The following is a 27,986-nucleotide window of genomic DNA, read 5'->3' on the forward strand; positions in this document are numbered from 1 at the left end:
TTGAACAATGTCAATGTCACATTTACCAGCAAAGGATGTTCCTTGTTTCCTGTGAAAAATATGTTAAAACTTAACATAACCTAACCTCAAGCAAGGTTGGAAGGTGACAGAAAGTATTACTATTATTATTTATTTATTTACTTCACATTTCAGTTTTTATTATTTTAAATCTTGACAAATTTAATTACTTTATTTTAAACTTTCAGAAGTGATATACTTTATGGTTTCTGTGAGTTAGTTCTGTGTTGTTGTTAATGTTTTGGTTAAATGAGAAAAAAAAACAGTTTGTTTAAAATTGTAATGAAGACAGCATTTTTTTTTATCACTGAACCATTACGACACATATATGTAAGTAAACTATGTGTTTTATGATGGAAATGTTTTAAATTGAACTTACAAACCAACAAACCCATTTATTTATTTAGTTATTGGGGAGTAGTTGCAGACGGCATTGTGCACACTTTAAATTACGTTTTCTCAGTCTTCTAAACATCGAAAAAAAAAAAGAAAAAGATAAGAAATGAGTTAGAGGACCTATTTTTTCTAAAAGGCCAAGGCAATAAAGACATTACTGTTTCACCTGCATGCCATAATCCAGCCGGCTCCACAAACGTCAATGACAGACTTATTACTGAGCTTTTTGACCAGCAGATGTAGGTGATGCAGTGTTGAAAGAGTAGCTCAGCATGTTTTTGTGCTTATGTCTGAGCTGTTTGTGCAGGTTCGAAGGTTAAAAGGATGATGACGATGTTGTCCCTGAGCACCTAGTTCAGCTGGTTTGCTTAGGGAAAAGTAGCAGCTGCAAGCAGCTTTTACTCTCTCGCCTCTCATCATGGGTCTGATCCCTGTTAATCATGAGGTCAGGTGCTGGCATAACAGTTTATATAGACTTTATATACCTTTCTATGAGGCGGGGATGTGTGTGAGTGCTTGTGAGTATATTTGATTTTTTTCACGGGATGGGTTTTAGGTCTATCTTTTGGGTACACATGAGAGGTTTTGTTCTCACTCACATTTCTTTGCACAGTTGAGGTGTGAGCAGATTGTTGCCTTTGAACACACACTCACACACACTGCACATCCGCACACACATCCAATTTCAAGACAGAGTTTTGAAAGCACTATCCAACTAACGTGCTGTGTTGACGTGAAATAAATCTATGCAAAAATGCTTCCATGCTACAAAACAACTGAGCTGAGGAGTTTTGTGCACAAGTGCTTTGTTTAAATGAAAAAAAAAAAAAAAAACGAGAAGGAAGTTATTTTTATGATATTTTATGCCTAACATTTTTTATTCTTAGTTATAGAAACATTCATGGTTACCACACAAAAAATACATTTTCAGAAATGTGGTTATGAATCATTATGAAATTTGAATCTCGGTGAGTTTTGATACCAGCAAAATTCCCAAACAGCTGACCTTGTCTTTTTTAAAGGGAAGAAGTTGACCATTTGCAGCCATTTGAAGAGTGAGTTTACTCAACGCAGCATTCAACCAGAGAAATTTTCTCACCGTCTCTGGCATCCCATTAAGAGCAGTTTATCCTTTGAAACCAGAAACCAGCTTGTGGTTATAGTTGGATTATTAACGGCTTCATTCATTCAGTTCTTTCTAAGGGTTTTCACTCTCAGATATACAGCAAATGATCACATATATTGTTTTATAACCGATCTATAACCCTAAAAATCACAACAAAGCTAAATTCATGTAGAAAGTTTGGCATAATTCACAGAAAGCAAATCATTTAAAAGTTAAAGTATAAATGAGGTACATTAGCAGCAAACACAAGAAAAAACACAGACACCCAACACAGGGAATTGACACATAAATAATACTTATAAAAGACAAGACAGAAAAGTGGCTCTAATGAGAGCAGAGGCTGATAAAAACACACACTGATCGATCAGCCATTGAATTGTTTCAGCTCTATAAAGGGCTTCAAACTCCACCACTGCAAAGTGTTGCAAAGTTGATTAAAAATAGTGAAAAATACTGCCTCTGTCTTTGTCGAGTATGGAAGCATATTAACAAAGATCAAGGATCACATGAAAACCAATAAAAAGAACAGAAAATGTAAGAAAATGATGAAAAACAGGAAGTGCTGGTGGATGTGCATAAAGACGGATGGATCAATTACTCCACATTAGATAAGGAGTGTGTCTGGGATGGAAAAGCAGGGAGAAATGTTGCCAGAATCCTGCTGCTGTTGCAAGGGTTAGCTGATGAAAGCTCTCGCAGTGCCAGGTAACACCGAAGCAGAGCTTTCACACATAGTCCATCACAGCAGGTGCACAGGTAGTGAGGATCAGCAAAGAAGGAACACAAAGATAAGATCAAGGCTTAAAGATGCCCCTGCAAAGCACAGCTCAGACAGGATGGGGCTTGGACAAGAGCACGCCGATTAGACTGGATTCTCCTGCTTCTGTTCCAGGCTTACCTTACTTTCACATCTCTTAGAGAAATCCATTTAAAAATTACACCTCTCCAATTCCTCATGAACGTGTGTCCTCTAATCACTTTTGCTAATAGAGTTCTGTCATTATTTTCTTCCCCCCCTTGATACTCAGATCACTGATTTGCCGACCCACTTAACTCATCTCCTGCTCCCCTGCGCTCGTTCATAATCTCTCCTAATTTCATTTCATTTGCAGAGAAGACCTTTTGCACCTGACCTGCTTTTACTCATTAAAGACACAACCTCTACTCTTCCCGCTGCAAGAATTCATGATACCTGCACGACCTAACCAGGACTGTGGATGAGCACATATTTGCAGTTCTCTTCTGCTCCATCTACAGTGCTTTGGCTGGTCTGTTTTTATTTTATTTTAGCTGTTCATTCAGACACATTTTCCACTGCTTCTGGTGCTGATTGCAAAATTTACTTCCTAAAAGCCTCGAACATGTGTGGGTTTGGGAACCATGATTTAGGCTTTATTGCCTCGCAGCCCTATGTCTGTCTCATTATATTCCATGTCCAGTGTCTTATATCCGCCTTTCTTTTGGCTGTCTCACTTCAGCTTGGTGTTTCTTCACTGTATGTTTTTGTTCCGTCTGTATTTTTATTCCTTTTGTATCTTTTATGTTGTCATTCATTGAAGTGCATCTCTTCCAGTCCCCTCTCCATCTTTGATCTGTCACATCTTCGAGCTCTCTTTCCATCACATAGCTCTCCATTCTTTAATACGTTCGCTACATTTCTTCTGTCCTCATTCCTTCCTTCTTTTTGTACAGCTCCTGTAATATGATGAACAATATTGAAACGCAAAAATAGTACAGAGATCCCATTCTTGTTTTTTACTCGTTGCATTAGCAAATATTACTTCTCAAGGGGTTTTTTTTTTGTGTGTGTGTGTCTGTCCTTTTCTGGTCCTGTCCTTGCTGTGAGAGATAAATGAGGAGCTGTTAAAGAGGTGTACTTTTGCCAGGTTAATATGTTTCCTCTCACGTGGGATGTGTTCCAGCCATACATTTGTTGCCAAGTGGGGTGGATGAGGGGATAATTGTATTTCACCAGGAGAGAGCAGAAACTGTTGGACCCTGAACCGCTTTTCTGCAGGTCCACATTTCTGCTCCCTCAATATGAAATGAGTTTTATAGAATGGGGAATTTTTTTTTTAAATACCACAATGACTTATTATTATGTGATCAGTTCTAAATGTTATGCTGAGCTAAATACATTAGCAACATTTGGTTAAATAGTGAAAGAATGTAGAACACAGAGAAAAACAAAGAAAGGTTTGCTATTTTGCCTTTGTTAAAAGCTGAATATTAGTGTCATAAAAAAATATAAACATGAGGGTTTGCAGGCCTGGGAAGGTATTTATATCCCCCTAATGAAAAGAAACCCCAGTATGACCCATAAAGTGGCTCTTTGTCTTCCAGGGAGTCCGTTCATATTTACAGTGAAGGTGGTATGATAGGCTTGTGTTTTATGAGCAACACTTACTTTTTTTCTCTGTGTATTTCATTTGAGCTTGATCAATTGCTCGGTACAGAAAAAAACCCACCTAGTATTCCTTGAATTTCCTACATAAGGGGGCTGGGCTCCTCAGAGAGGTGGAGAAGAGATGTGTCATCCAGAGTAGAGCCACTGCTCCTCCACATCAGGAGTCAGCTGAGGTGGTTCAGGCATCTGATCATGATGCCTCCTGGATGCCTTCTTTTGGTGCCCCAGTCGCAGAACTTGCTGAAGGGACTGCGTATGACTGCTGATCTGTGAACACGTTAGGAACTGGAGTGTTGCTGGGACCTGTTGCCTCCACGACTGAACCTCGGATAAGCAGAACAAAATGGATAGCTGGATGAATGGATGGATGCCCGGATAGAAAAGTATAATGGTTAATAATTAAAATATACAATAATATACATTTTATTGTGGAAATCTTTGCAAATGTAACCATTTTAACAGACCTAACAGCTTCAAAAATGATGCTTTAGGGATATTGAGCATAGTGCAATGAAATGCTACTCCACCACACCATCGCACTTGTTATTTCCACCAGAGAATTTACTAGCAGCAGAAATTATCCACAGTGTGTTTAAAATGACATATAGAATCATTACAGTTTGCTTGTTGACCTTTTCTTCACTCTTCCCTTCTTTGTTATTGTTGAGAAAACATCCACTACTAAAAAGAGAACTATTTGCTCTCCACAAAATAGACATAGAAGTGCAGAGTGTACTTAAAGCTATTTTATTTTCTCGAGGTTTTGAACAAAGAAATATTTTCATGAAGATCCAGAACATGAATGAGTGCGACAGCTCACGGTTCTATTGTAGCATGCATGTTTATTCTCAGCTTATGTCTTGCATACAATGCTCACAGTGAGTGTGCATCAAAATCCATCTGCATATTTTTGTCACCCTCTTTTTGTTTGCACAGGCATTAAGCATGTCTGAAAAGAGAAAACAAATCCTTTTTTGTGAACAGACACAAGCATTTGCCGAGCCTGGTTATGGTTTTCTTGTTCTCGTAGGGGCAATATGAACGTAGACAAAGGAATACGAACAGCTCGTTTCCAAATGTGATGCATTATTTTATCATGTATGCCACCTGGATTTCTCAATTTGTATTTAGTCTGAAACCAAGTCTTTCCAGTGAGCTCTCCCCTTTTTAAATGAATGTATCAACAAGCATGAAGATGTAAAAAAATATTATTTGTTTAAAGAAAAAATCAATGTGATGCACAAATCCAAATGCTTATATCTGGCCCTTAAGAATCAACTGCTGTAGTTAGTCCATTTCAGTAACACAGAATAGGCTTTTTTTAAGCTTCAATAAAAATTCATTTCACACATTTTTGAAGCTCTATAAGTGATCAGAGTGAAAAAAAAATACACACATCTCTCATTTTCTCACCACTTTTAACAACATTAAAGGGTGTGAATATCTAATCAGTTTTTCATCTGTTTCTTTTTTTCTGCCTGTCACCCTCCTGTGGTCATTGTCTTTGCCTTTTCTACATTTTTTATCTTTTTTTATTTATCTCATCTGGCTGACTCTTATCTTTTTTTGTTTCTTTTGTCTCCTTTTCTCCGTCTGTTTTTCTCTTTCAGGCATTGGCACTGAGGACGGTAGCGCAAAGAAGGACGAGGATTTCAAGGGCAAGTCCCAGAAACAGGTCCAGTTCAACCCTGGACAGACCAGAGCCACGTGGCGCGTACGGATCCTGTCTGATGGGAAGTACGAGCAGGCGGAGACTTTCCAGATTTTGCTTTCAGAGCCAGTGATGGGAGCGATGGAGTTCCCTGCGACAGCAACTGTTGAGATCCTGGACCCCGGTGATGGTCAGCACTGCTAATTCACAAAGCATACACTGCATTCAGCACACACACACACAGAAAGCTCACTTATTGACAAAGAGTTTTACCATAAGCTCTTTCCACACAGTCCCTTTTTGGTGAGCCTGGTATATCTATGCTGTGCATCAGTGATTGAATAATAGAGTGACAATTGGGGGAGGGGGTTGGCTTTTTTCACATAAAGGCAATTCTTTCTAGTACAAACAAAACCTTTATTGGTGTTATTAATGTTTTAATGTAATGTTTGCCATCTCTACTGTAGATATAAATTACAATAAATGATATTCCACAAAGTTCCAAACATCATCATCGTTGTGACAATGGAGATGCTATTACCAAGGCTGAGAACAAATAATCATTTCATGATAAATAAAATAAAGATTTTGCAAGATCTTCTTTTAACGAGAGCCTAATGGAAAAAAATAAACCAACAGGTCAGTCCCAACCTGTTGTTTCTACCCTATTTAGGAGGGTCCAAGTCTTAATTGGTGAGCTCAAACCATCCCTTTGTCTCCATAGTTCGAATCATGCTGTGCATTTCCGTCCCGTGTGAAAATACTGAGGTAGAATGGAAGGTCCAAGTTGATATTCCGCTGATACATTTCTGAACCAGAAAATAAGTAGTTACAAGACATACACAATCTGCATTCAGAGGGGGAATTCAACACCAGGGAGCATTTTGCTCTAACCAGACATGCTGTTGTCATTCATCCGATTTTTTTTTTTCCTGCCCTGATGTGTATAAGTACACACAACTAATGCGCTGACGAGCCACCTCTATATGATCTGACTAAATTACCATAAGTAGAGCAGCAGCAGCTTAACAAGGACATCTTTTCTGAGCTGATATAGCTCAACCACTGTGTGAAAAGGGCTTTAGCCTCAGATTTGAGGTTTTATTTCAGTCCCATCAAAATAAGCTACAAATCTCGTAAATGAGAGCAGGAGGACCTAGGCACCACTCGGTTTGAGTCACAAATGCAAACGCGCTTCGCTCAGGGCTGTAGTAAGGACCAGAGTAAAGGTTATTTTGCTGTCAAATGAATAAAATACATCTACATATGTGTGTCCTGTGGAGTGACTCACATCAGGTGACCTCCTGAGACTGTTCTGAAAGGACAATGTCATCCACAAAGAAAAGAGGTTTGACCTCTTCATCTTGTGCTGAATACTCTCCTCACTGCAGCCTTACTGTAAAATTACATCTATAAATAAACCATGTGAAGACAAAGGACAAAATACATAAAATCCTGGACCGTTGAGATGGGAATGTTTTAACTGATGCAATTATCATCTTTAACCTAAACCCTCAAGTCAAGTACAAGTTCAGTTTCCATTCCCAATTTTAGATATTTGAATGTATGCATCTTAGCTATGAGAAAAGCACATACATAGAATTACAGTGTGTCAATGAGATATTCTTTTAATAAGTGTGGAAAAAGAAAACATGTATTATTTAGCTGTCTCACTTCTGAATTTATGATCAAAAGAGAAACTACTAAATGGCAAAATGAACAGAGAACATCAACTCTAATTTCCGATTTAATTGTGTGTCAGTGGCCGCTGACGCAGCAATAGAGTCCTTTAACAACATCAGTACGGTTGTTCTTTTGTGTGACCATTAAAAGCTGCTGCAGCGATTTGTAGCACCTGCAGTTACTCTCTGCATCATGTTCAGGTCTTTTTGACCCATTGCAATAGTGAAAATGTCTTTATAAATTGTCTTTTCATTTTCAGACTTATTGACCTCGGTTCATTTTCTCTGAAGATCGTGTAGTTTTATTAGATGCAGGTCAGTGTGTTTGATCTGGGAACAGGTCAAAGATAAAAAAAAAAAGGATTTGATGTGTACTTTTTTCTTCTACCTGAGTTTGATGTAAATAGGTGTATGTGTGCATTCTGTTTTTTTACCCTTTTCCACTGTTTTAAAGGGATTATCGCCAAACACCTATAATTTACTCTCATCTTTCAACTCCTGCTATTACAGCCTGCCTCACACTCTTTGGTGTGTGAAAGTGCACAAGGCATTTTCACATGAAACTAGCTGAGCACTTTTCACAGCTAACCTTTCATATATATGTACTATATACCAGAAGATTTTCTGCTCAAAGTCTGGTTTGATCAATTTGGATATCCATCCGTGTTGCGTGTTGAAAACATCAGTGCTGCAGGATCATCCACATGTTCCCACACACTTTGACCTCTCTTTCAGTTGGAAATTTCAAATTGCTCCCTGGAAACTTGCAAAAGAATAAATATAATGGCATTCCGTCATTCCTTGAAGGATAGCATATCACATATCAGTTGTAGATGGAAATTCAGTGATTACTTTCCAGCTGTTTCATTAAAATCCATCCTGTGGTTCATAAGATATTTTGCTAACAGGCAAACATTGTTGCCTCCAGCAGTTAATGCAAATGTTTTAAGCAAAGATCTTTCACAATGAGTAGCAACTGAAGTATGTGCTGTAAATGACTCTCAGTTACTTCCACACCAAATTTTAGCACAATATTTGTAAAACTGACTCAATTATAGTCATTTTTGGGTTCGTTGAATTGCTATAGTAATCATCTTGAATTGGATCGGCTACAAAAAAAAAATAAAAAAAATCAGTTGTAGATCCATTGATAATTTCCTAAAAGTTTTATTAAAATGTGTTTTGTGAATGATATGTTTATATTCTTGTTCAGACTGTTAGCATTCGGAATATGTGTCGGGGATCAGTCTCATTCAGTGTTTTTGAAGGTCAGTTGGCTGTGGCAGCCATCTTGAATTCTGTTGACTCCAAAAGTTAATCAACTGTACATTCAGTGATTGCTTTCTGCAATTTTCATTAAAAATGAATTCACAGATTCATGAAATATTTTTAGGAACAGACAGACACATTAACACATGGACACACACATCCAAACACATATAAAAACATTATCATTCATAAAAATAAAGGGAAATTAACCTACTGTCTGGAATGTACACACACTAAATCCCAGCTGCTGTGAGTATTTGAGTATTTTTGTCCCAATAAAAAATATATGTACCCTTTTTGGATTTCACACTGAATGAAACATAACAAAAGAAGAGTTGCCAAGATAAACACTAAGCCTCTGTAGATGTCTACTAAAATTTTCCTTCAGCTTAGGGAGGGAAACGAAAACTAGATAAGATGTGTGACAAAGATGCTGAATTTATTTTCTTTGGCTCAGAGTTTCTACTTCTTATCGAAAACTGGAGCACATTGTTACTTCTTAATGAAACTAAATATTGCAAAAGAATAAGTAAAACGAGAAGCACAAAACTTGAAAGTTTCACCTTCTTACTTAGAGTTGTATGTCATTTTACATGTCCTAGTTTTTCTGTTTCTTTTCTTTTCTTTTTTTTTGTTTTTTCTTTCTTTGTTCAAACTGAAATGTTAATGGAATATTGAGTGGAGTGACAAACCAGCTGCTTTGCTCCATCAAGCCTAGATTTACTCTTCGGCCCCTTTCGCATTCAGTTTTTTGTATCCATTATCCCCTCCTCTTCAGTGCAACTCCTAGGTAATTATAGACAAACAATACCAGTTTCTCTTGTCACTCTCTTTTTCATTTCTGTTCTCATTCTCTCTCTTTCAGGCGCTCCCTGCCTGAGATTCTCCTCCCCTGTGGGTTAATTATGATGTGTGTGGAGGGCAGGGACTGGTTTGTTTCCAGGGATGCTCTAATGTGTCAGAGATGGCTCCCTCTGTACTCTAATGGACCAGCGAGGCTTTAGCTACGCCTGTGGCATTAGCTGTACAGTCTTTAATGATGAAGACAGGCTTTGTGTAGTCTTCTGGTTAGCTCAAAGAGTCCCTCTCTAGAGGACAAATCAGCCTGACTAATATCAACTTTGGAGAGGCAGCGTGAATCACTGAGGTTTAAGAAAAACTGATACAAAATTTAGACGAGCATAACGAGTGTTTCTTCGAAGGGCACATTTCTTTGGGTCTGTGCAAAAATGCTTGCAGCCATTCTGTAATGTTTTGATTTTTGTCTATTTTTTTTTTGAGTTCATACTTTCTGCCATGCTTCTTGCTGCTTTGATTAATACAAAAGAATGGGTTTATGCTGTACCACATTTGCCTTTGTGATGGCTGAGCTTTCCTCCTCCAAAACTTTGTGACTTTCATATATAATCCATGCAGAATGCTGACTAAAGCTGAAGGTGGTAGCCTGCTGTTTGACTGTATGCTGCAAGCAGCAGCTTCTCACCACAGTAGGTGATATATCTTTCTCGCTTTTTTTTTTTTTTTGCCACAGCAGTGATGCTATATTTATGGTAGAGCTTCTACTATTCCATATTTTCTTCCAATCCCATTCCTTTCAAAATGAAACTGGCATTCCTTGAAGGAATGCATATTGTACACCATTGTGCGTTTTAAATATTTAAATTATGATCTTATGTTATTTGTTAGTGATCAGAGTATGTGATGAGGATGACTCCCAGCTATTACCTCAGCAGATTTTAGCTGAGGTATCTGTAAAACTGAATGAGTCATAGCCATATTTGTATTTGCGAAGACTGATTCACAGTGGTGGCCATCTTGAATCAGGCTGACTCTAAATGTTAATCAGTTGTGGATGTACATGTTTTCTGAGAGTTTTTTAAAAGCTCGCCCAGTGGCTCATGAGCTATTTTGCTAACAGACAGACAATTGTACACACACACACACTGACACACACAGGCAATTACATGATCAGTCGCCTTTCATTGTAGCAGGCAACAAAAAGAGTTTCTTTTGGCATAAAACCACAAGGATAGTGGCAGCCATACACGCTGCTACTGTAATTGCTAGAACTTTTCCTCAGTAAGATTAACCTTGGGATTTCTTTTTTTCTTCTTTTTAGTGCAAGCAACTGCTGGTTTCAGGATTTGATTTTTTCTTACTGTACACACATGCCTGTGCAGTTTAGTTTACCCAGGCGTGTAAGGTCACAATTAAACTGTGTAATCCATCTATCCAGCAGCAGCAAAAAATAAAAATAAAAAAGGCATACATCCATATAAAAATTTAAGAAATTATCAATTTTAAAGAAGGGCCATGTGAGGTAAACAAAAGCCAGAAAGACATTTTCTTTTGTTCTGTCTTTTTGGTAAAAACATAAACAAGATTAGGCGCAAGTATCCGACGCCCTCTGTAAAAGCGTGCGCCTTTTTGCCTTCGTCATGAATGTTTTAAGATGACGGCGTGTTTTCCTCATGGAGGTGAACTTGACCCACTTGGAAGAAAGCCTTGCTTTCTTTGAAACCTTGAGTGGATTACGCGGAGTAGGAAAGGAGGAGGAAAAAGGGTGGGTTGGGAGGTGAAGGTACTGTGAGGTGAGACAAAGTTTGCACTCTGAGCATGGTGTCAAAAATCAGGTGTAGAGTTGCATGTGTGTGTGGGGACTACGTAAGTGGTGGACCCCGGTCTCCTCCTGCTCCCAGTCCTTGTACCACCTCCCGTCCTCCCACCTGGGGAGTGACAGATTGTAGGCTGTAACAGAAAAGGAGAAATGGTTCAGAGGGGAGAAGATTGAGATGAGGAGGGGGGTGAGCGATTTAGCGTGTGTTATCACAAGAGAGGAGAAATGTTTGACCTCCTGCTGCGAGTAAGATTGTCTTATATTGATGGCTTCATCCCAAAGAGTCCTCTCAGGTGTTTATCTCTTCTTACGCCGTGTGTTGTTTCAGATATAAATCTATTTCTGATGATTTTTCACTCCGCGGCACTTAATTGAAGTTTATGTTGCAAAAAGCAATCCACAAGTGCTTTTAAATTCCCCTCATTCACCAATTCATTTTCTCATGTGAAAAAGAGACCCGATACGATCTGTGATGAGCTGAAAGTTAGTGCACTCTGTTATTATTTCTATTGGCCCCGGTGCATCTGCGGAAAGTAGCTTTGACCCTTCTGTTGTCACAACACCAGAATGTTTTTTTTTTTGCTTTGATAGATGATGCTTTCACTGAATCTAAGTTTTTCTCTCAATCACGAACTCCAGTCAAGACACAGGGAGAAGTGCAGAAGGAAAATAAGTAAGTGGTTGACCCTTCTGCGTAGAGGGGAGTCGATGAATGAGACTCCCAGGTGACAGACTCTATGTGATGAACTCAGAGGCCTACAAGTGTAATTGTCTGACACACACACACACACACACACACCTACACACACACACATAGACACGGCGGTATGAAAAGCTTCCAGAGGGGGTCTCTTTGAAGATCTCCCTCTGGAGGCATCAAACCAAAAAACTGTGATGGGGAAAGACGTTTTTTTTTTTTTCCATATGCGTAAACGCTCTGCAACACCACCACCACGGCAGATAAAATAAAAGTTATCATATCATGAATACAGAACCAAAACAAAAAGCCTACATCAGTCCTTCGCTGGCTAATGTCTTTTGGATGATTGCAGATTGTTACACCAATCATTACCCTTTCCCCGTTTTTCTTTCTTTCTTTCTTTCTTTCTTTCTTTCTTTCTTTCTTTCTTTCTTTCTTTCTTTCTTTCTTTCTTTCTTTCTTTCTTTCTTTCTTTCTTTCTTTCTTTCTTTCCTCAGAGTCGACTGTGTTCTTCCGTGAACAGATCCACTTAGTGCAGGAAAATGTTGGGGAGCTTTTCATCCCTGTACACCGCAGCGGAGACATAAGTGAGGAACTCATGGTGGTCTGCTACACGCAGCAGGGTATGAATCTGCCTCTCTTTTTCTTGTTCAGCCACCTCACTGGTCAGGAAGATCAAACCAGATGGCGAAAGTCATTATATTAGACTCAGTGATCTGTTTCAAAGCTGGATTTGTATGTATGATGAAAAAAAAACTGTAGGTAGAGGTAAAAATCTTATCAGAAATACCAACTCATATACTTTAGGGATGCCTTAAAACTGGTATTTATATTTATCTTCTATATATTTATTGTCTTATAAGTGATAGTTCAAATATTTTGAAGTAGGATTCTTTAAAAAGGTTATGATCAATTTTTTTTTTTTTTTTTGTTATACGTAGATAGTTCTTTTGATGGGATTCAAGGTTTGTTATCCTAAACTTAAAGTTTAAAGGTTACAGTGTTAATCGATACCTAAAGTTCCTCAAACATCTCAAACCTGTCTCTGTCCTCACCTTTTTCGTGGTTCCTTCAAAGGTTCTGCCACAGGGACGATCCCCACCACGGTTCTGTCCTACTCAGACTACATCTCTCGCCCGGAGGGACACAGCAGCGTCCTTCGATTTGACAAAGGCGAGAGGGAGAAGCTGTGCCGCGTGGTGATCATCGATGACTCTCTGTACGAGGGAGAAGAGAGCTTCAATGTGACTCTATCCCTGCCCGTTGGAGGACGACTGGGAATGCACTACCCCACAACAAAAGTCAACATCCTGGAGGATCCAGACGATGGTAAGCCAGGCGAATGATTCGTTCTGTTCGATTTCTCTTGCATTTCTGCTTGCAGTGGCTTTCTCTTCTAGTTCTGATCATTTTTTTGAGAAAACTTTCAATTTAAAATGTAATTAAACACATTTTTCAGTAAAATGCTACATAACCAAAGACTAATTCCAAAGACACTGCTAAATTTGTTTTGTTTGTTTCTGTTTTTTTCTCATCCAGTCTATTCAGTCTTGGTTTTAATGTTGAACCATAAATGCTTCTATATATGTATAATTTCAAAATGTAAAAGTAGCAGATTTGTAATGTTCTGTTGTGTTCTGCTGAAATGTTTGCAGCTTTAAGCGAATATCAAACTCATTAGGATAGCATTAGGACACAACATGATTGCACAAGCAGCAAACAGGTTCAATCAAATTTTCATCTTGCTGATTTTCTGATTGATTTATTTTGGTTTAGTCTTACAGGACAACAGTCGGCCCTAATTATTTATCACACATGTCTATATTCATTCAGTTCTGGCATCCCACGGAGTAAAGAGATTTTACATTTTGATAGACAACTTGCAGATTTATCTGGGGATTAACTAACACTCTGGGGATATACCAGTTGCAATTCACAAGTATTCTCTGCAATCTGTCTGTTCTGCATTGATTTTTTTTTCTTTTACAGACGTAACACAGACAGGTTGATGTCTCTGCCTAAGGTTTTGCTAAATGCCACACTATAGATTGTCACAATAAAAGTCAAATGTTTTATCTTTGTTCTACAAATAGCAAAGCTTGTGGTTTAAAGAAGGGGAAGCTTCTTTGAGTTGTAATGTTTTATATACCAAGATGGAATAAAAAATATACTGATCTTTACCAGATTTTTGTTAATAATACTGGACAAGACATAATTTTACAATAAGACATACAAACTAAACCATAATGCAAAATTAAGTACAATAGTTAAAGTATACTACATGATTCAGTAGCTTTGAAAACCACCTTTAGCAGCAATAAATTCAATTATTCATCTTCTGCCTTACCTTATCTATCTCTAAAATCATTGTGGAGGAAATTTTTACAATATTGCTTTAAATCACTGAAAGTTACAAGCATTTGTTTTTGCAGGGCTCTTTCAAAGTCCTATCACAACATTTCAATCAGGATGAGGTCTGGACTTTGACTGGTTCATTGCAGCACCTTCATTTGTTTCTTTTTCAGCCATTCCGTTGTAGATTTACGGCTGTGCTTTGCATCATTGTCCTGTTGCCTGACCCAGTTTGATCCAAGCTCCAGCTGTTGAATAGAGGGCCTTACATTTGCTTTGAGAATACTTTGGTATACAGAGGAGTTTGTGGTTGTCTCTATTTCTGTAAGATGCCCTGGATTCTGCAAAATAAGCTCAAATAATTTCTACCCCCCCCCCCACTGTGTTTGACAATTAGTAATAATTGCCTTTAGCCTGTGTGCACAAACCCTTCATCTGTTGTCACTTAAAGGGAGCAAATGCTCAGACATGAATGTTTTTGATGTCTTTAAATCAGTTCCTAAATCATACACTATAAAGTGAGTGGCCCACATATGGCCGACTGAATGTAAATGACTTGTTTTCACTGGCTATGGTGTTCTTGATGTACAAAAACACAACTGTGGTTTCTATTTTAGTTTCCTCCAGTAGAGACTGTCCTCAACACTTGTCATGTCTTGTAGCAAAAAAAAAGTGCCTTCTTTTAGCTGTCACATAATGTAAAATAACTATACAGGAAAGAAAATATGTTTTTTGGCAGAGACAGGAGAAGAGCTGGATCTAAAGCTTTTGTTTGCCTCCCTGTGTCTAAAATACTTATGATGCTGTATAAAATGCAAAAAAAAAAAAAAAAAAAAAATCTCAGAAATCCCATAATCCCTGGATTTAGTTGAAACAGGACAAAGACAACCAGAAGTTGAAACTGAAATAACTTTGTTTTAAACAGCATTCCTATGTGCTCATTTTGAAACAGTGACCAGCATCCTTTGTTGTATTTTTTACTTTATAATGTAATATTTTGAAGAGGTGACCTTCAAACACTGAACTCTTGTTGCACAGACATGCTGCTGTTAAAAAAGGCTCAGTGTGGTTCGGCTTCGTCAAGTGAAAATATGCAAGCACATTTCTGGTAGCGAATGTCACTGATTTGCACTTTGTCTTTTAGTTTCTTGGTTTCAGATGTTCTTTTATTACCTTCTAGTTCTGGTTCACTCATGTTGGGTTTATTTTGTGCCTTGCTGTTGACTTACTTCTGTTCTGTATTCAGTTACTTTTGCTTCCTGTCCTTGAGATTCTGCTTCTGCTCTGCATTTAGTCATCACATTCACTGAGTATTGATTCTCCCTGGTTTTCTTTTTTTAAATGTTGAAAGTCCATGTTAGGTTTCAGGTAATAACTGTCTAATGAAAGATTAAAGTTCCATTACACTTTCATAAAACTGGATGAACAATAAAAAAAAAGAACAGCAAAACAAAAATCACAATTAAAGGCCTTGCACTCCTTGAAGGAGTGCATATCACCCACCACCTTTAATGCTAGACTTTTAGACTCAGATGTTGAGTTGTAACCATTTTGGTCAACCCTTAAAAATAATATTATGCACAGTCTCATGTGAAACCATAACATCTCACATGATCTGTGCTTGTAATGTGTGTTGTGAATGACTGTCAGCTTCTACCACACCAAATTCTTATCTCAGTATCTGTAAAAACTGACTGAGTTACAGCCATTTTTGTGTTCGCTGTGATTGCTTTGCTGTGGCAGCCATCTTAAATCAGGTTGACTGTAAACGTTAATCAGTTGCAGATTACTTTCTGAATGTTTCCATAAAATCCATTCAGTGCTATATGAGATATTTTTGCTAATGGTACACACAAATGAACAATGCGCGCGCACACACAGACACAGGCAAAAATATTATTGCCCAGAGGCTAAAGGGTAAGAATAAGAGCAAGGTCTAGTGCAAAATTTAACAAACTGCCAGGCAGCAGATATGTTTTACTCAGTTTCAGTAAGTCAGCAGTGAGCAGCAAAAGACTATTTCTATATTATGGACAACAAAACACAATTTAAAAAAGGTTGTTTATAACGGCTTACTGACTGGAAAAGTAACCTATGACCAATTTATGTGCTAATGTAAACAACATTCTTGCCAATTCAGTTACAGCCATGAGAGTAAAACAATTTACCTGTAGATTTAGGAATATCTGGCTACGTTCACACTGCAGGCAAAAATGGCCCAAATCAGATTTTTTTGCCCATATGCAACCCATATTTGATTTTTTATGACAGTCTGAACGTAACAAATCTGATTTTTCAAATCTGACCCAAGTCATTCTCATCCATCCATCCATCTATTTTTTTTTTTACCCGCTTCTCCTTTCTGGGTCGCTGGGAGCTGGTGCCTACCTCCAGCCGTCACTGCGAGAGGCGGGGTTTGGACAGGTTGCAAGTCCATCGCAGGGACACATAGAGACAAACGAGACAAACAACTATTCACGCTCTCACTCGCACTTAGGGACAATTTTGGAGTTATCAATTAACCTAACAGACATGTTTTTGGTCTTGCATTGATACAAGCACTATGGGATCGATACTTGAGTTTGTTTCTACTTTTCAGTACATCACTTCCATTCCAGAAGTTTAATTCCGGGCCAAAGTAGGCAGGAAGCGTCAAGATCAAATGTAAAAAAAATGGACAAAACAAGTATGTCAGATAATAATTTAGTTCGCTCTGACTGCACAACAGCTTTAAAATCAAAACATGCACGCTAACATGTGTAGCATTCATATTTACTTACATAAACAAAGCGTGCTGTTAGTGACATCACGTTTTCTTCTGCTCATGTGGGTCACTTCACTGGTGTGGACTGTTAACACTGAAGTCTGATGATGGTTGCATTTAAATTATAATGTGAATGACTATATAAAACAATTGGACCTGTGCAAAAAATCGCTATGAGCAGTGTGAACATAATTTATGTCACCAGCTGTGATGGTCACTTTGACCTAGGGCTACTGCAGTTTTTCTCCTTAGGTGTCAGAGAAAATAATACCGCTACACGTCTGATGCGTCTAAATTTATCCCCAAAACTGCTCAACCGATCCAGTCACATCATGCATGGATCAGTATGACACGGCTGATTTTCCCATTTCTAACACCCAGACTTCCTATTTAGTAGGTCTGTCATGTTCTCATGAAGTGTTTGTACTAGAAAGGATAGTGTCAGGGAGGACGCATTATGCCAACCTGAAGACTGGGATTAATAAAACAATAACTTACAACTGAGAATTGATTTTTAAGATGCACGCAATTGTCCCACACTGACAATGTGTATTTGTGTGGAGACGTCTGGAGGCTAGTTAACAATAAAACCTGACATGCTCTCTGATTGTTAGTAAACTGTCAGTGTATGTCACTCTTGGTGCTTCGTTCAAAGAAATGCTAATGTGTTTGTGAAAGCCCAACTCCTGTGAGAGAAATGTCATTTTTAGCCTCCCAGAGGATAACACACCGTCTGACAGTGCTCCGAAACGTGCACACAGTCAAACTGCAGCCTGCTTCTTGTTAATAACTGCCTCAATTTGCCAAGGAAAATACTGAAACAAATGGTACAGCAGCATGTGTTTGTTTGGGTCTGCATGCATGTTTATGTAACTTTAACTGCCCACAATAAGTTAAATTTAGGTAATAAACTCTGCGTCAGAAGTAAATGGTGTGAAAAGCATGTAAAAAGCTCTCAAGTGTGACTGCCGGTGCTCCCTTTAGACTCATTTTTTTCCTTCCTTTGTTTGAAATCAAGTAGAGTATTCTGTCTTTCTCCCATGAATTTCTCCAGTACTGCCAACTTCTCTCTTCTCCCTCATAAATGCACTTTCTCACAAAAAGTTCAAGGATGTCTGTCTTTCGTATTGTGTCACATTAAACGCTACAGTATTTGTCTCTCTAAAGGAGCTCCAAATGAATAAAAGTCAGTAAGAGAGGACACTGAAGATTATTTTTGTTTGTGTTATTTTTAACACCTTTAGCAGTAGCTGAATTTCTACAATTTTAAAGGTACTCTTTGCAAACTATGAAACTGAACGTATAAAAGGTTATCCTGAACTATATAGAATAGTTCAGTTTTGAAAGAGTTTACTCCAGTAGTTTTAAAGGTATATTGATATGCAATTCAGAAATGCAGGTACGCGCTCAATGTAAACAAAACCATTTTATCCTCATTCTTTATTTAATGAATTTGAGCATAAATATGTGGCAATACATCAAAATTGATGGACTTCTCCATTCCCTGTGGCTTGTTCATGGTTGTTGCCATTGTTGACCTATTTTCAATCACTTTGGCTGTTCCTGTAGGGGAACAAACAGATGTACAGATGTGGTAGTTTCTTTCTCGGAAACTCAGTTCTTTTAATTTTTAGGCACCTAAGTTTTAATCATGATAAAGTATCAATTGCAGTTTTGCTTCACCTGCTAACAATCCAAAGCAACACAGTCCTTTTATAAAAAATATTTATCTGTAATAGACACGGTTCACATATTTAGCCGCATATGAGCAGAGAAGGTTGTCAGGCCCTTTCTTTCTACATTTTCTTCTTCAATTCACTCCTGTTTCATGTAATCAAAGACTTGTTTTAGAAAAAGGAAATGAGGGAAAAACACAAGAGATGCTAAAACTAAAAAAAACAAAATAATCAATTTAAAGATTTTCAGTCTCACTACATTTTAGATTATTGTTTCAAAACGAGTTTTTGGAGTTGTTCAAAGTCACGCTCGAGCTGAAGTTCTGTTTCTTAACTGGTTATGAAGCTGATATGTCTCATTTCTGTCAGTTTTTAAAAGGAGAAATCTTAACATATTTAACCACTGTTGTAAAAAGTTTGGGCAGAACTAAATTATTTATATTATTGAACTTTGTTTCATTTTCTTGAACATAGTAACAAAAGAAAAAATTTAAAATAATCACATTTTTGTAACATTGCATAAGAATTTGATAGCTGAGAGACGAGTTGCTGTAGTTTTAAACATGAAATGAATTTTATGTTCATAATCATTCATACAGTTCAGAATTTTCTTTGTTCTTTTTGCTTTTTAACACACATGGCACTGATTATTTTACAAACTGGCAAATTTGGGGCCTCACAGTAACACCCCCACAAGCCACATTATAACAAACATCATAGTTTTATCTGCTACAGACCTGTTGTTAAATAAATACCATCTTAAATCAAGATTTCTTTCAGTTGAAACTTTAAATCTCACACATTTTACCCGATTTTCTTGATCTCCGTGTAGACAGCAGCTCTGCAAAGCGACTTGACATACAGGAAACTAAGCAATAGTGATGAGGGGTTTCAACGGATTAACCTTTTCAGAAAAAATATTGTCATTTAGGGTCATTAAAAGTTTACTCTGCTTTAGCATTATTGATGCCCTCACAGTGATCCACGTTAGTGATTTCATGGGGATTAATGCAGCTTCAAACCATAATAGAGCCTGGCTTTGAACTGAGCTTTGATAATAAATAGGATCATCTCTCTTCTTTTTAGCCCAAAGGAAATGGTTTCCATCAGTTCCAAAAAGAGTTTAAAAGTCTCATTCATCAGACCACAAACTCACCTCAAATAAATTAAATCAGGACCGAGTGAAGGATTTTCTTCATGCAGGGCTGTCTCTTTTTGTCGGTTTGATTTTGATCATGGAGGAGATTTAACTTCCCTGTCGGTAACCGTGTTTACTGACAGCAGTGTGCAGGAGTTTCTCAAGTGTTTCAATAAGCATTTGTTTTATTTTGATTTGCTTTTTATTTCTTATTAAATCAAGTGCAGCCCGAGGACCGAGGGAGCACGAACACACGCAGCCACTGGCCAAAACATTATCGCCTACAGCGGCTGGCGATAATCAGCCCTGCTGTGGTGAATCTGCCTGTAAGTTGTATGCTGCAGATATTTGCCAAAGAAAAATCTGAGATGCATTTCCCACCTTTTTCATCATTCTACCTTGCTTCATATAGGTGTGAATTTCAACCCCAAGCAATATTGCGAGGCTAATTATAACATAAAGAGTCAACCTTTGAATTCCCACCTTTACAAATTTGTGAGATCTTCCTCCCAAGAGCAGTGGCACTGCTTCAAAGGACAGCTGAGAATGCTCTGTAAACTGTATTTAAAGGCGTGGTGACACGAGCGGTTACACACACCCACGCAGTAGTAATTATCACAATTTGTTTTTACACCTTTCCCAGAATTCAGTCACACAGTGGAGTGCAAAAGCAGAGGCGTGGCCCCGGAGAGGAAAGAGGATGCAGTTCTCATTCATCGCTCATCACTCAGCTGCCTCTCCTCGAGTAAATTCAGCCGAGACGCGTGTGAATGCAGACACGAAGCCCTTTTATTTACATGCAAGCAGGAGGGTCTTCTCTGAGCGGAGAAGAAACGTGAGCCAAACTGTTTATGTTTAAGAGCAAGATACATAATTTCAGGATTAGTCTCCCAACCCACTACTAAAAAAAAAACCACTCAGAAACCTCTATCCTGTTTACCCCAACATTTGGTCAAATGTCATTATCCATGTGTGTTTTTCCCACCTCCGCGATCAGCGTTTTCCCCTTTTTTTTACTCTGCTTTACGCCTAAATTCTGTCTGAATGTCTAACCAGCCCTACATCTGTTGGGTACGTGTAGGAGGAAGAAGTAAAAAAGAAGAGCGAGAGGGCACAGGCGGCGCTTGATGTTTGATACTCGCTGGATATTGTTGCCCCGAGCTGTCACTTCTCCCATCAAGGCGAGAGTCAGAATATAACGGCAGAGATTTTTCTCCGTCCCTTTTGTTTTCTCCACCGCTTAGCTTTCGTTATCTGGCCCAGTTACGGTTTATAAATAAAATGGAAAAGTAAAGTAGAATTCATGCAATATATAATTGTGGACTGTTGAGTGTTTTTATTCTCAACACCAGATATGATAACACACTTGCTATTTTTGGATTTTATGCCAAGATATAAGAAAAGAGAAAAGAGTGAAAACGAGTGGAAGCTTTAAACGAAGGAAAAAGTTTTATTGTTGAGGTTTTTTTTCTTTTTTTTACTTGACAGGATGACTTGTGAGGGATAAAGCTGTCTAATACACCCTGGACTGCCTCCACTTTACCGCCTTAGGAAACGATCCCAGTTCAAACAAGCCTTTGAGCTGTCTGGGGGGCCGCTTTCTCTGTCTCACCATCTCTCGACTCAGCATTCAAAAGATAAAGACACACACGCAGACAGACTTTGTTTTCCGAGCTAACTGTATCCTTATTTGTTACATCTGCTTAATTCTTCAGACAGAAGAAGAAACACAGCCAGCTCCCAGAGGGATTGTTGCACCCTCATTATACCTCCCAGTCTTTTTGCAAAAGATGCAGAAACGAAATGAGGGTCCATTGTTGTTGAAACTTTAACACACTTTTAACACTATTCCAGTATTGATTTAGCGACAACTTTTTAAAAATTAGTCAGGACTGTGAAGGTTTTCATTAAAAACCTGGCAGCATTCGGAAAAGTTCAACAAAATCTTTATTTTTCAGCCTTTAACGCAGTGACAAATGTTTGACAGCTTTTGACTTTTAGACTTGAATTTAAGTTTTTGCCTTTGCCATAATGTTTCTGAAAATAAAACTTAATGAAATTTTAAACTAAAACACAGGGAACTCAAGTGTGCCTGATCATCAACGTGCTGCCCTCCATGTTTGATTTTCGGTGTTAATGCAGAGCAGCAGAGTTATTTCTGTGTGAAAGGACAAAAGACAAGAATCAGTGAGGTTGAGTGAGCGGCCGGGGAAGGTGGGAGGGCTTAAGGGCTAATGGGCTGTGGCTGACCCACCTGTCTGACCTTTAAACCTTCGGCTTTACAAATGACTCATGCCAGACTTCAGGTGGCTGCTGACAGGTCTGCGTTCAAATAAGTTTTGTCATTAACAAAGAAAAGGAATCTTATAAAATTAGGTTCTGTGGCAAAGTTGCAAACAAATAAAACCTTATCTGTTGTCGATCATTTTTTTTTGAATGACCTCGGTTTGGAGAAACAGATTGTAATTCTGATCAGACTGATGAGCTAACGCAGCCAAGAACAACTCTAATCTCAAATCTCTTAGCAGTTCTCGTAAAGGGTGTTTTTAAAATGCTTCACATTTTTCACAGTTTTGCATTACAAGATTATTCACATAGAATTCTGTGGTTATTTTCAAGCACAAATAGCAGCAGCTGGCAGTAGCACTTCTGGTTTGGTCTGGAGCACTTTTGGAAGGAATATCATAATGTTTTTTTTTGTCAGAAAACATTGAAAACATGAAATATATGGTGGTTTAAAGATGGCAACAATCCACTTTAGTTTATCTGCAGCAGGTAAAATATTGATCATTTATGACATTCTACAGAATCCACTTCAATTAAGGCCCTAACAGCTTTAATTAAATCAGTGGAATTTAAAATTAATAGTGGTATAAATCCATGTGCAAATACACAGCATAACAAGGAAACTATAAATCAATATTGAAACATAAACATAATTTTTGATTCTAGCTACTTATTATTGGGTTGTTGTTTTTTTAAATTTTTTCCTCCACAGCTCCAGTGTTTTACTTTGCGGAGGTCGCATATCATGTAGATGAGAGTGACGGGCACGTGGAGGTCAAAGTGTGGAGGACAGGAACGGATCTGTCCACGACTGGGACTGTCACGGTTCGTTCTCGAAAAGCAGAGCATGCCTCTGCTGAAGGTAGGTTCCCAAGCTGTTAGCTACTGCTTCGAAATTAACTGTTTTATCGCTGATCATCACCTTTCTGTGTGTTTCCATTCTTTCTCCAGCCGGTGTTGACTATGTGGGCATCAGTCACAACTTGGACTTTGCCCCGGGCGTCAGCATGCAGACGTTTAAGGTTACCATTCTGGATGACATGGGGCAGCCAGAGCTGGAGGGGATCGAGAGCTTTGAGCTCGTCCTGCGAATGCCAGTGAACGGTATCCTGGGAGAACCTGGAAAGGCCACGGTCTTCATCAACGACTCAGTGTCTGACTGTAAGAGATCCAGTTTTCCCTGGGAATATTTAATTCTAGCTCAGCTTATTGTAAACAACCAACAAATGAGCACTGTAGTGTCCATTTTAATCTGAAATAATGACTCAAACCAACACCAATCAGTTACCCATCCAACACAGCTGTTTTTAAAGAATATCTCAATAGACTTGTCAAAGAGGCAGACACAAGGTGAAAACAAGGAGAACTAAGAAACAAAAAAAAAATCAAAAATGCAAGTCAGAAGTTTACACACATTATGAAGTCTCAGTTCTTGTTCTCATTCTTCCATAAATGCCAAGAAAAGTGTCAAATTGCGTAAAATCTCAGGTCAGGCCTCTGAAGAGTAAATGTTATCTTCTCTGGTTTGTGATATTGCCAGTGAAATGTTGAAAAGTGTGTCGGCGCATTGCAGTTACGGTAGCTTAAAGACAAGTTGTGTGACGCAGCATGAAATTTAAAAAATTTCTGTAAGGAATAGATTTAGCGGTTTCTTTCATCCGCGGTAATTTAAACGCTCAATCACACATAAATTTGTTGTCTTCAGGCCTGATGTTGATAATCACCTGACTCTTTCTTCGGCTGTTTGCAGCCTCACATTGTTTTCTTTTAGTGAAATGTCCTGACAGTCACTGGATGAATTGCTGTGACATTTGGTGAAGATGATCATTTGCCCAGAGAGCTTCATGATCCACTAATCTTTTTATTTGTTGCCTCCAGCCCTTCACATATCCTCTGAAATATGTCAACATCTCCTCAGTGGATCGCCACAAGATTGTTTCATTACTCCTTCTTAATCCAAATGTGACAGGTTTAGTGGTCTCTGACTATTTATCTTGTTATGTGGCACCACTATAAGATGGTTATCCATAAACGTTTCTTATCTTTACCCATCCTTAACTGTACTTTCTATTTAATCCTGAAACTTTGAAACAACACGCACAATTCAATACTAAATAAGCACGTCAGAGTAGCATACTCACCTAAGCATCCTAGAGCACCCTTACATCAGACTAAAACTTCTGTATGTAATTTTAAAATACAAAATGCCCATGTTTAGTTGTGTCTTTAACAAATGTGACTCATAGAGCTTATTGTTTTTGGTAATTTACAGCTGAAATAAAGCTAAAATATCATATGAGAGTGAGAATCAGATTGTGTTTTCTAAAACCTTTTTTGTTTTACTTAAGATGATCCAAACTCATGTTTAGTTTATTTAATAGGGACCGTGAACAAAAAATATTACTCTCGCAGACGCAGCTTTATTAGAATTAGCCACTGGCAGGTAAACATAAAATACAAATTAAAAATAAAAATCGTTAAGTTTAAATTATAAGTTAAAGTAACAAAAATACATATGAAAACAAATGCAAATCATAGGTAATAAACAGAAATCCCAAAGAAGAAGTGGGACTCCCCTACTCCATCTGCACACACACAAAGCTCATTCCTCATTCAGTTACAACTGTCCCATTTACTCCTTAGTTAGTTTTATGATTTCACAATGCAAAGTGTTAAAATGTAAAATATTATATATGTAAAGTAATTCCAAACATTCACCATGAACTGTTCTGACCTTGCACTTCTGCATTTCAGTTCCACCTTTTGCAAGTCTTTACGGGATGTTACTAACATCAGATAATTTTTTTTTTACTTTTTTAAATCAAATCAGAATCATTCATGTTTGTATCAAAATACATAAAAAAATAAATGATAACCCCCACCCCTAATCATTGCAAACATTTTTGAGAATTCTTTGGTTATATGTCCTTATAAAAAGCATGGAGACAGTCTTCTCATCAGTGATACCAATGATCCTCATACCATCATACATTACCGTGTAAGACACTGACCTGACCAGAAATTGTTTATAGATGTTGTCTTTTTATGTTATGTACAAACCTTTACGAGGTACTGAAGTCTAGAATACAACTAAAAACTAGTTAATTTTCTTTACTTTGTGTTTGGCATTGTTATAGCCTTTTTCATCATTGTTCAGTTGAATAAAAGTTCATTGTGATTCATGCTATTCCCTGTGCTTTTTGTATGTATCAACAATAGAATAGTTATTCTTGTTTGCGTCATATTTATTTCAAACATTTATTTCTCCTACCGATAGTGCCAAAGGTCCAATTCCGTGAACCGGTTTACACCGGAGAGGAGAGCGATGGTGAGGTCGTGACCTTAGTTTACCGCAGCGGTGACACCCGACACAAATCATCCGTCCGCTGTTACACCCGTCAGGGCTCTGCACAAGTCGCCGCTGACTTCGATGAGCGACCCAACACAGATGCATCTATCATCAGTTTCTTACCAGGTAGAAACTGCGCAGGGTTTTTCTTATAAATCACTTTTGAAATGTACCATGTGTGTCGAAGAGGTTTATCTTTTTTTATCAAAATGAACAGCTCCTTCAGAGTTTTGCTTCTTTTTGTGTTTTTGCAGTTTTGTCTCGCCTTTTATGTAATTTTTCACATTGCATTTATGTGCAAATAGCTTCTTGATGGTATCACCAAACAAGATTAAGAGGTTAATATTTACATTGATAAAACCATAAGTTGTTAGAAGGATATAAACTGGTATTAAAAAAGAAAAAAGGTAGTTTTAACCTGTATTTTACCTCTTTTTGACAGTTCTTCTCAACCATGTTGCTGTACACTTTAGGTGAGGTGCAGAAGCCGTGTATTCTGTCACTGGTTGATGACATGCTGTACGAGGATGGAGAAGAGCTGCGGCTGGTCTTGGGGAACCCAAAGAGCGACTCACTGTTTGGCGCATCAGTGGGTTCAGTGAATGAGGCTCTGGTGAAAATCAAGGACACGGCAGACAGTAAGTGAGATGAAGGGAGGCAGAGAAGTGGAGGGACATTTATTCTACAGTAGACTGAAAAACAGATTAATTATTGTTTCAATGATTAAGAAGATTTGCTTGAAACATATCCCACAAGTACGGAGGACATATATTTTCATTTATAACTGAATTATAATGACAAACACTGAGAAAATTGATGTTTTAGATCCTCAATCATACAGTGCTGGTATTTTAGTATAATTTTCCTATCTTTGAATTTTTTTTTTTTTTTTAGAACCCATAATACGTTTTTTGGAAACAAAGTTCAGCATCAGTGAACCAAAGGAAATTGGCACCGTGGTGACTTTGAGGATCCCAGTGGTCCGAGTGGGCGACACATCAAAAGTGTCAGTGGTTCGAGTTCACACGAAAGACGGCTCAGCTGTCTCAGGAGAGGACTACTATCCTGTGTCTCAAGGTAAACCTTGCGCTCATATTCTTCTAGACGTGAACATAAAGTAACAAACATGAGTGCAACAGTAATGTACAAACTAGACAAAATGAAGCATAAAATGCTGATTGCTTTTAAAAAGTAACTAGAAAAATAGGATTTTCTGCCAAAATACTGTGTAAATGCTGACTGCTGAATGACTTTGCTGAAATTTGTTGAAGAATGAACAGGAGCTAAAACCGGCAAAACAGTAGCTAAAAGCTAAATTTAGCAAATGAGACACTTAAAGCTAAATGTAGGAAAACCATATCTAAAAGCTAAAATGAGCAAGAAGAAATATAAGTTCGCTGAGGTAGATTTCAGAGAGCAATGTTTTGAGGAACTGATGAGATCTCAGTGTATTTCTTTGGGGGTTTTTTTGTAAATAAAGTTCAATAATTCAAAAAGTATCAAAGTTACAAATATTAAAAGTCACAGCACAGACAAACATTTTGATATATGACTGGTTAAAACAGCAAAATCTATGCAGAAGTAGTTTTACAGATGAAACTACAAACAGGAAAACAGAAGCGTGACAAAAATTGCCCAAATTTCTTTCAATTGATGACAAAGGGCTGTTTTTTTTAATCAATCCTAATGCTTTGTTGCTTTTATTCACTTGTTGTCTACTTCTTTCTGTTTTGTACACATATTAGTGGTTAAAACGTACCAAAATATTGCAAGTAACTGCTGTAATACACTGTTGAATTATTAAATTTAAAAATGTTTGACGTCTGACAGCAAAGCAACCAAACGGAGTGGAGCGAAGCATATCTCTGCCTAATTTGCTCTTGCCCCAATCAAGGAGACGATTCAAAATGGTTTCAAAATATGAGAAGTGTCCACCTACATTACTTCATGTATGAAGTAGCTCTGGCAAAAACAAAGAAACATGCAAGAAGTAGATGTTTTAGCAATGAGATGAGTCAAAAAAAAAGCATATCTCTTCAACTTATTATGCTATAGCACCCCTACGGATCCAAACTTCACCCAGATATCCCTCCTATATAATTTTCTATTATGAATTTCCAAATGCTAATAGGAGATTTTTGACCACTGTTAAACAGGGATCCCCTTATGACTCAGAAAGTAATGAGAATGACCATAGGGATGCATTTTGGCAAGGTTTGTTAATTTCTCATTTCATCCCAAATTGGAAAAGAAATTTCTGCTGAACTCCTTTTCAAAGGTCGTGTAATTTTAATCGAGTTTCGCCACTCCTCGTACTTTGCAAGTCAGAGTGAAATCTTCCTGTCTTTCCATTCAGCCTTTACAGCCCTGGACCCTTTTCACTTCAATCAAGACTTAAAATATTTGGATGAATACATTCTGCCCTTTTTAAATCATACCTGGGTGTACCCAGCATTTACATTTCCCAGCAGTTTTGAATCATACAGTAGTGAATTTATCATTTCGCACCACATTATCTCTCAGCAGCACATTTCTTATGCAAAGGTCTGGTACTT

The 27,986-nt window shown here is 37.9% G+C and overlaps 1 protein-coding gene across 1 annotated transcript in view; it reads left to right on the plus strand.

Annotated features, from left to right (window-relative positions):
* frem2a (FRAS1 related extracellular matrix 2a) overlaps window positions 1-27,986 on the plus strand; it is a 64,801-nt gene that overhangs the window by 23,998 nt on the left and 12,817 nt on the right. Inside the window, exons 4-11 of the mRNA XM_017418213.3 lie at window positions 5,558-5,788; window positions 12,364-12,489; window positions 12,944-13,195; window positions 22,795-22,944; window positions 23,034-23,243; window positions 25,360-25,557; window positions 25,905-26,069; window positions 26,326-26,508. Coding sequence (XP_017273702.1) covers window positions 5,558-5,788; window positions 12,364-12,489; window positions 12,944-13,195; window positions 22,795-22,944; window positions 23,034-23,243; window positions 25,360-25,557; window positions 25,905-26,069; window positions 26,326-26,508 — 1,515 coding nt within the window. The remainder of the gene's footprint in view (window positions 1-5,557; window positions 5,789-12,363; window positions 12,490-12,943; window positions 13,196-22,794; window positions 22,945-23,033; window positions 23,244-25,359; window positions 25,558-25,904; window positions 26,070-26,325; window positions 26,509-27,986) is intronic.

The sequence above is a fragment of the Kryptolebias marmoratus genome, linkage group LG13, assembly GCF_001649575.2.
Source record: "Kryptolebias marmoratus isolate JLee-2015 linkage group LG13, ASM164957v2, whole genome shotgun sequence".
Lineage (NCBI taxonomy): Eukaryota > Metazoa > Chordata > Actinopteri > Cyprinodontiformes > Rivulidae > Kryptolebias > Kryptolebias marmoratus.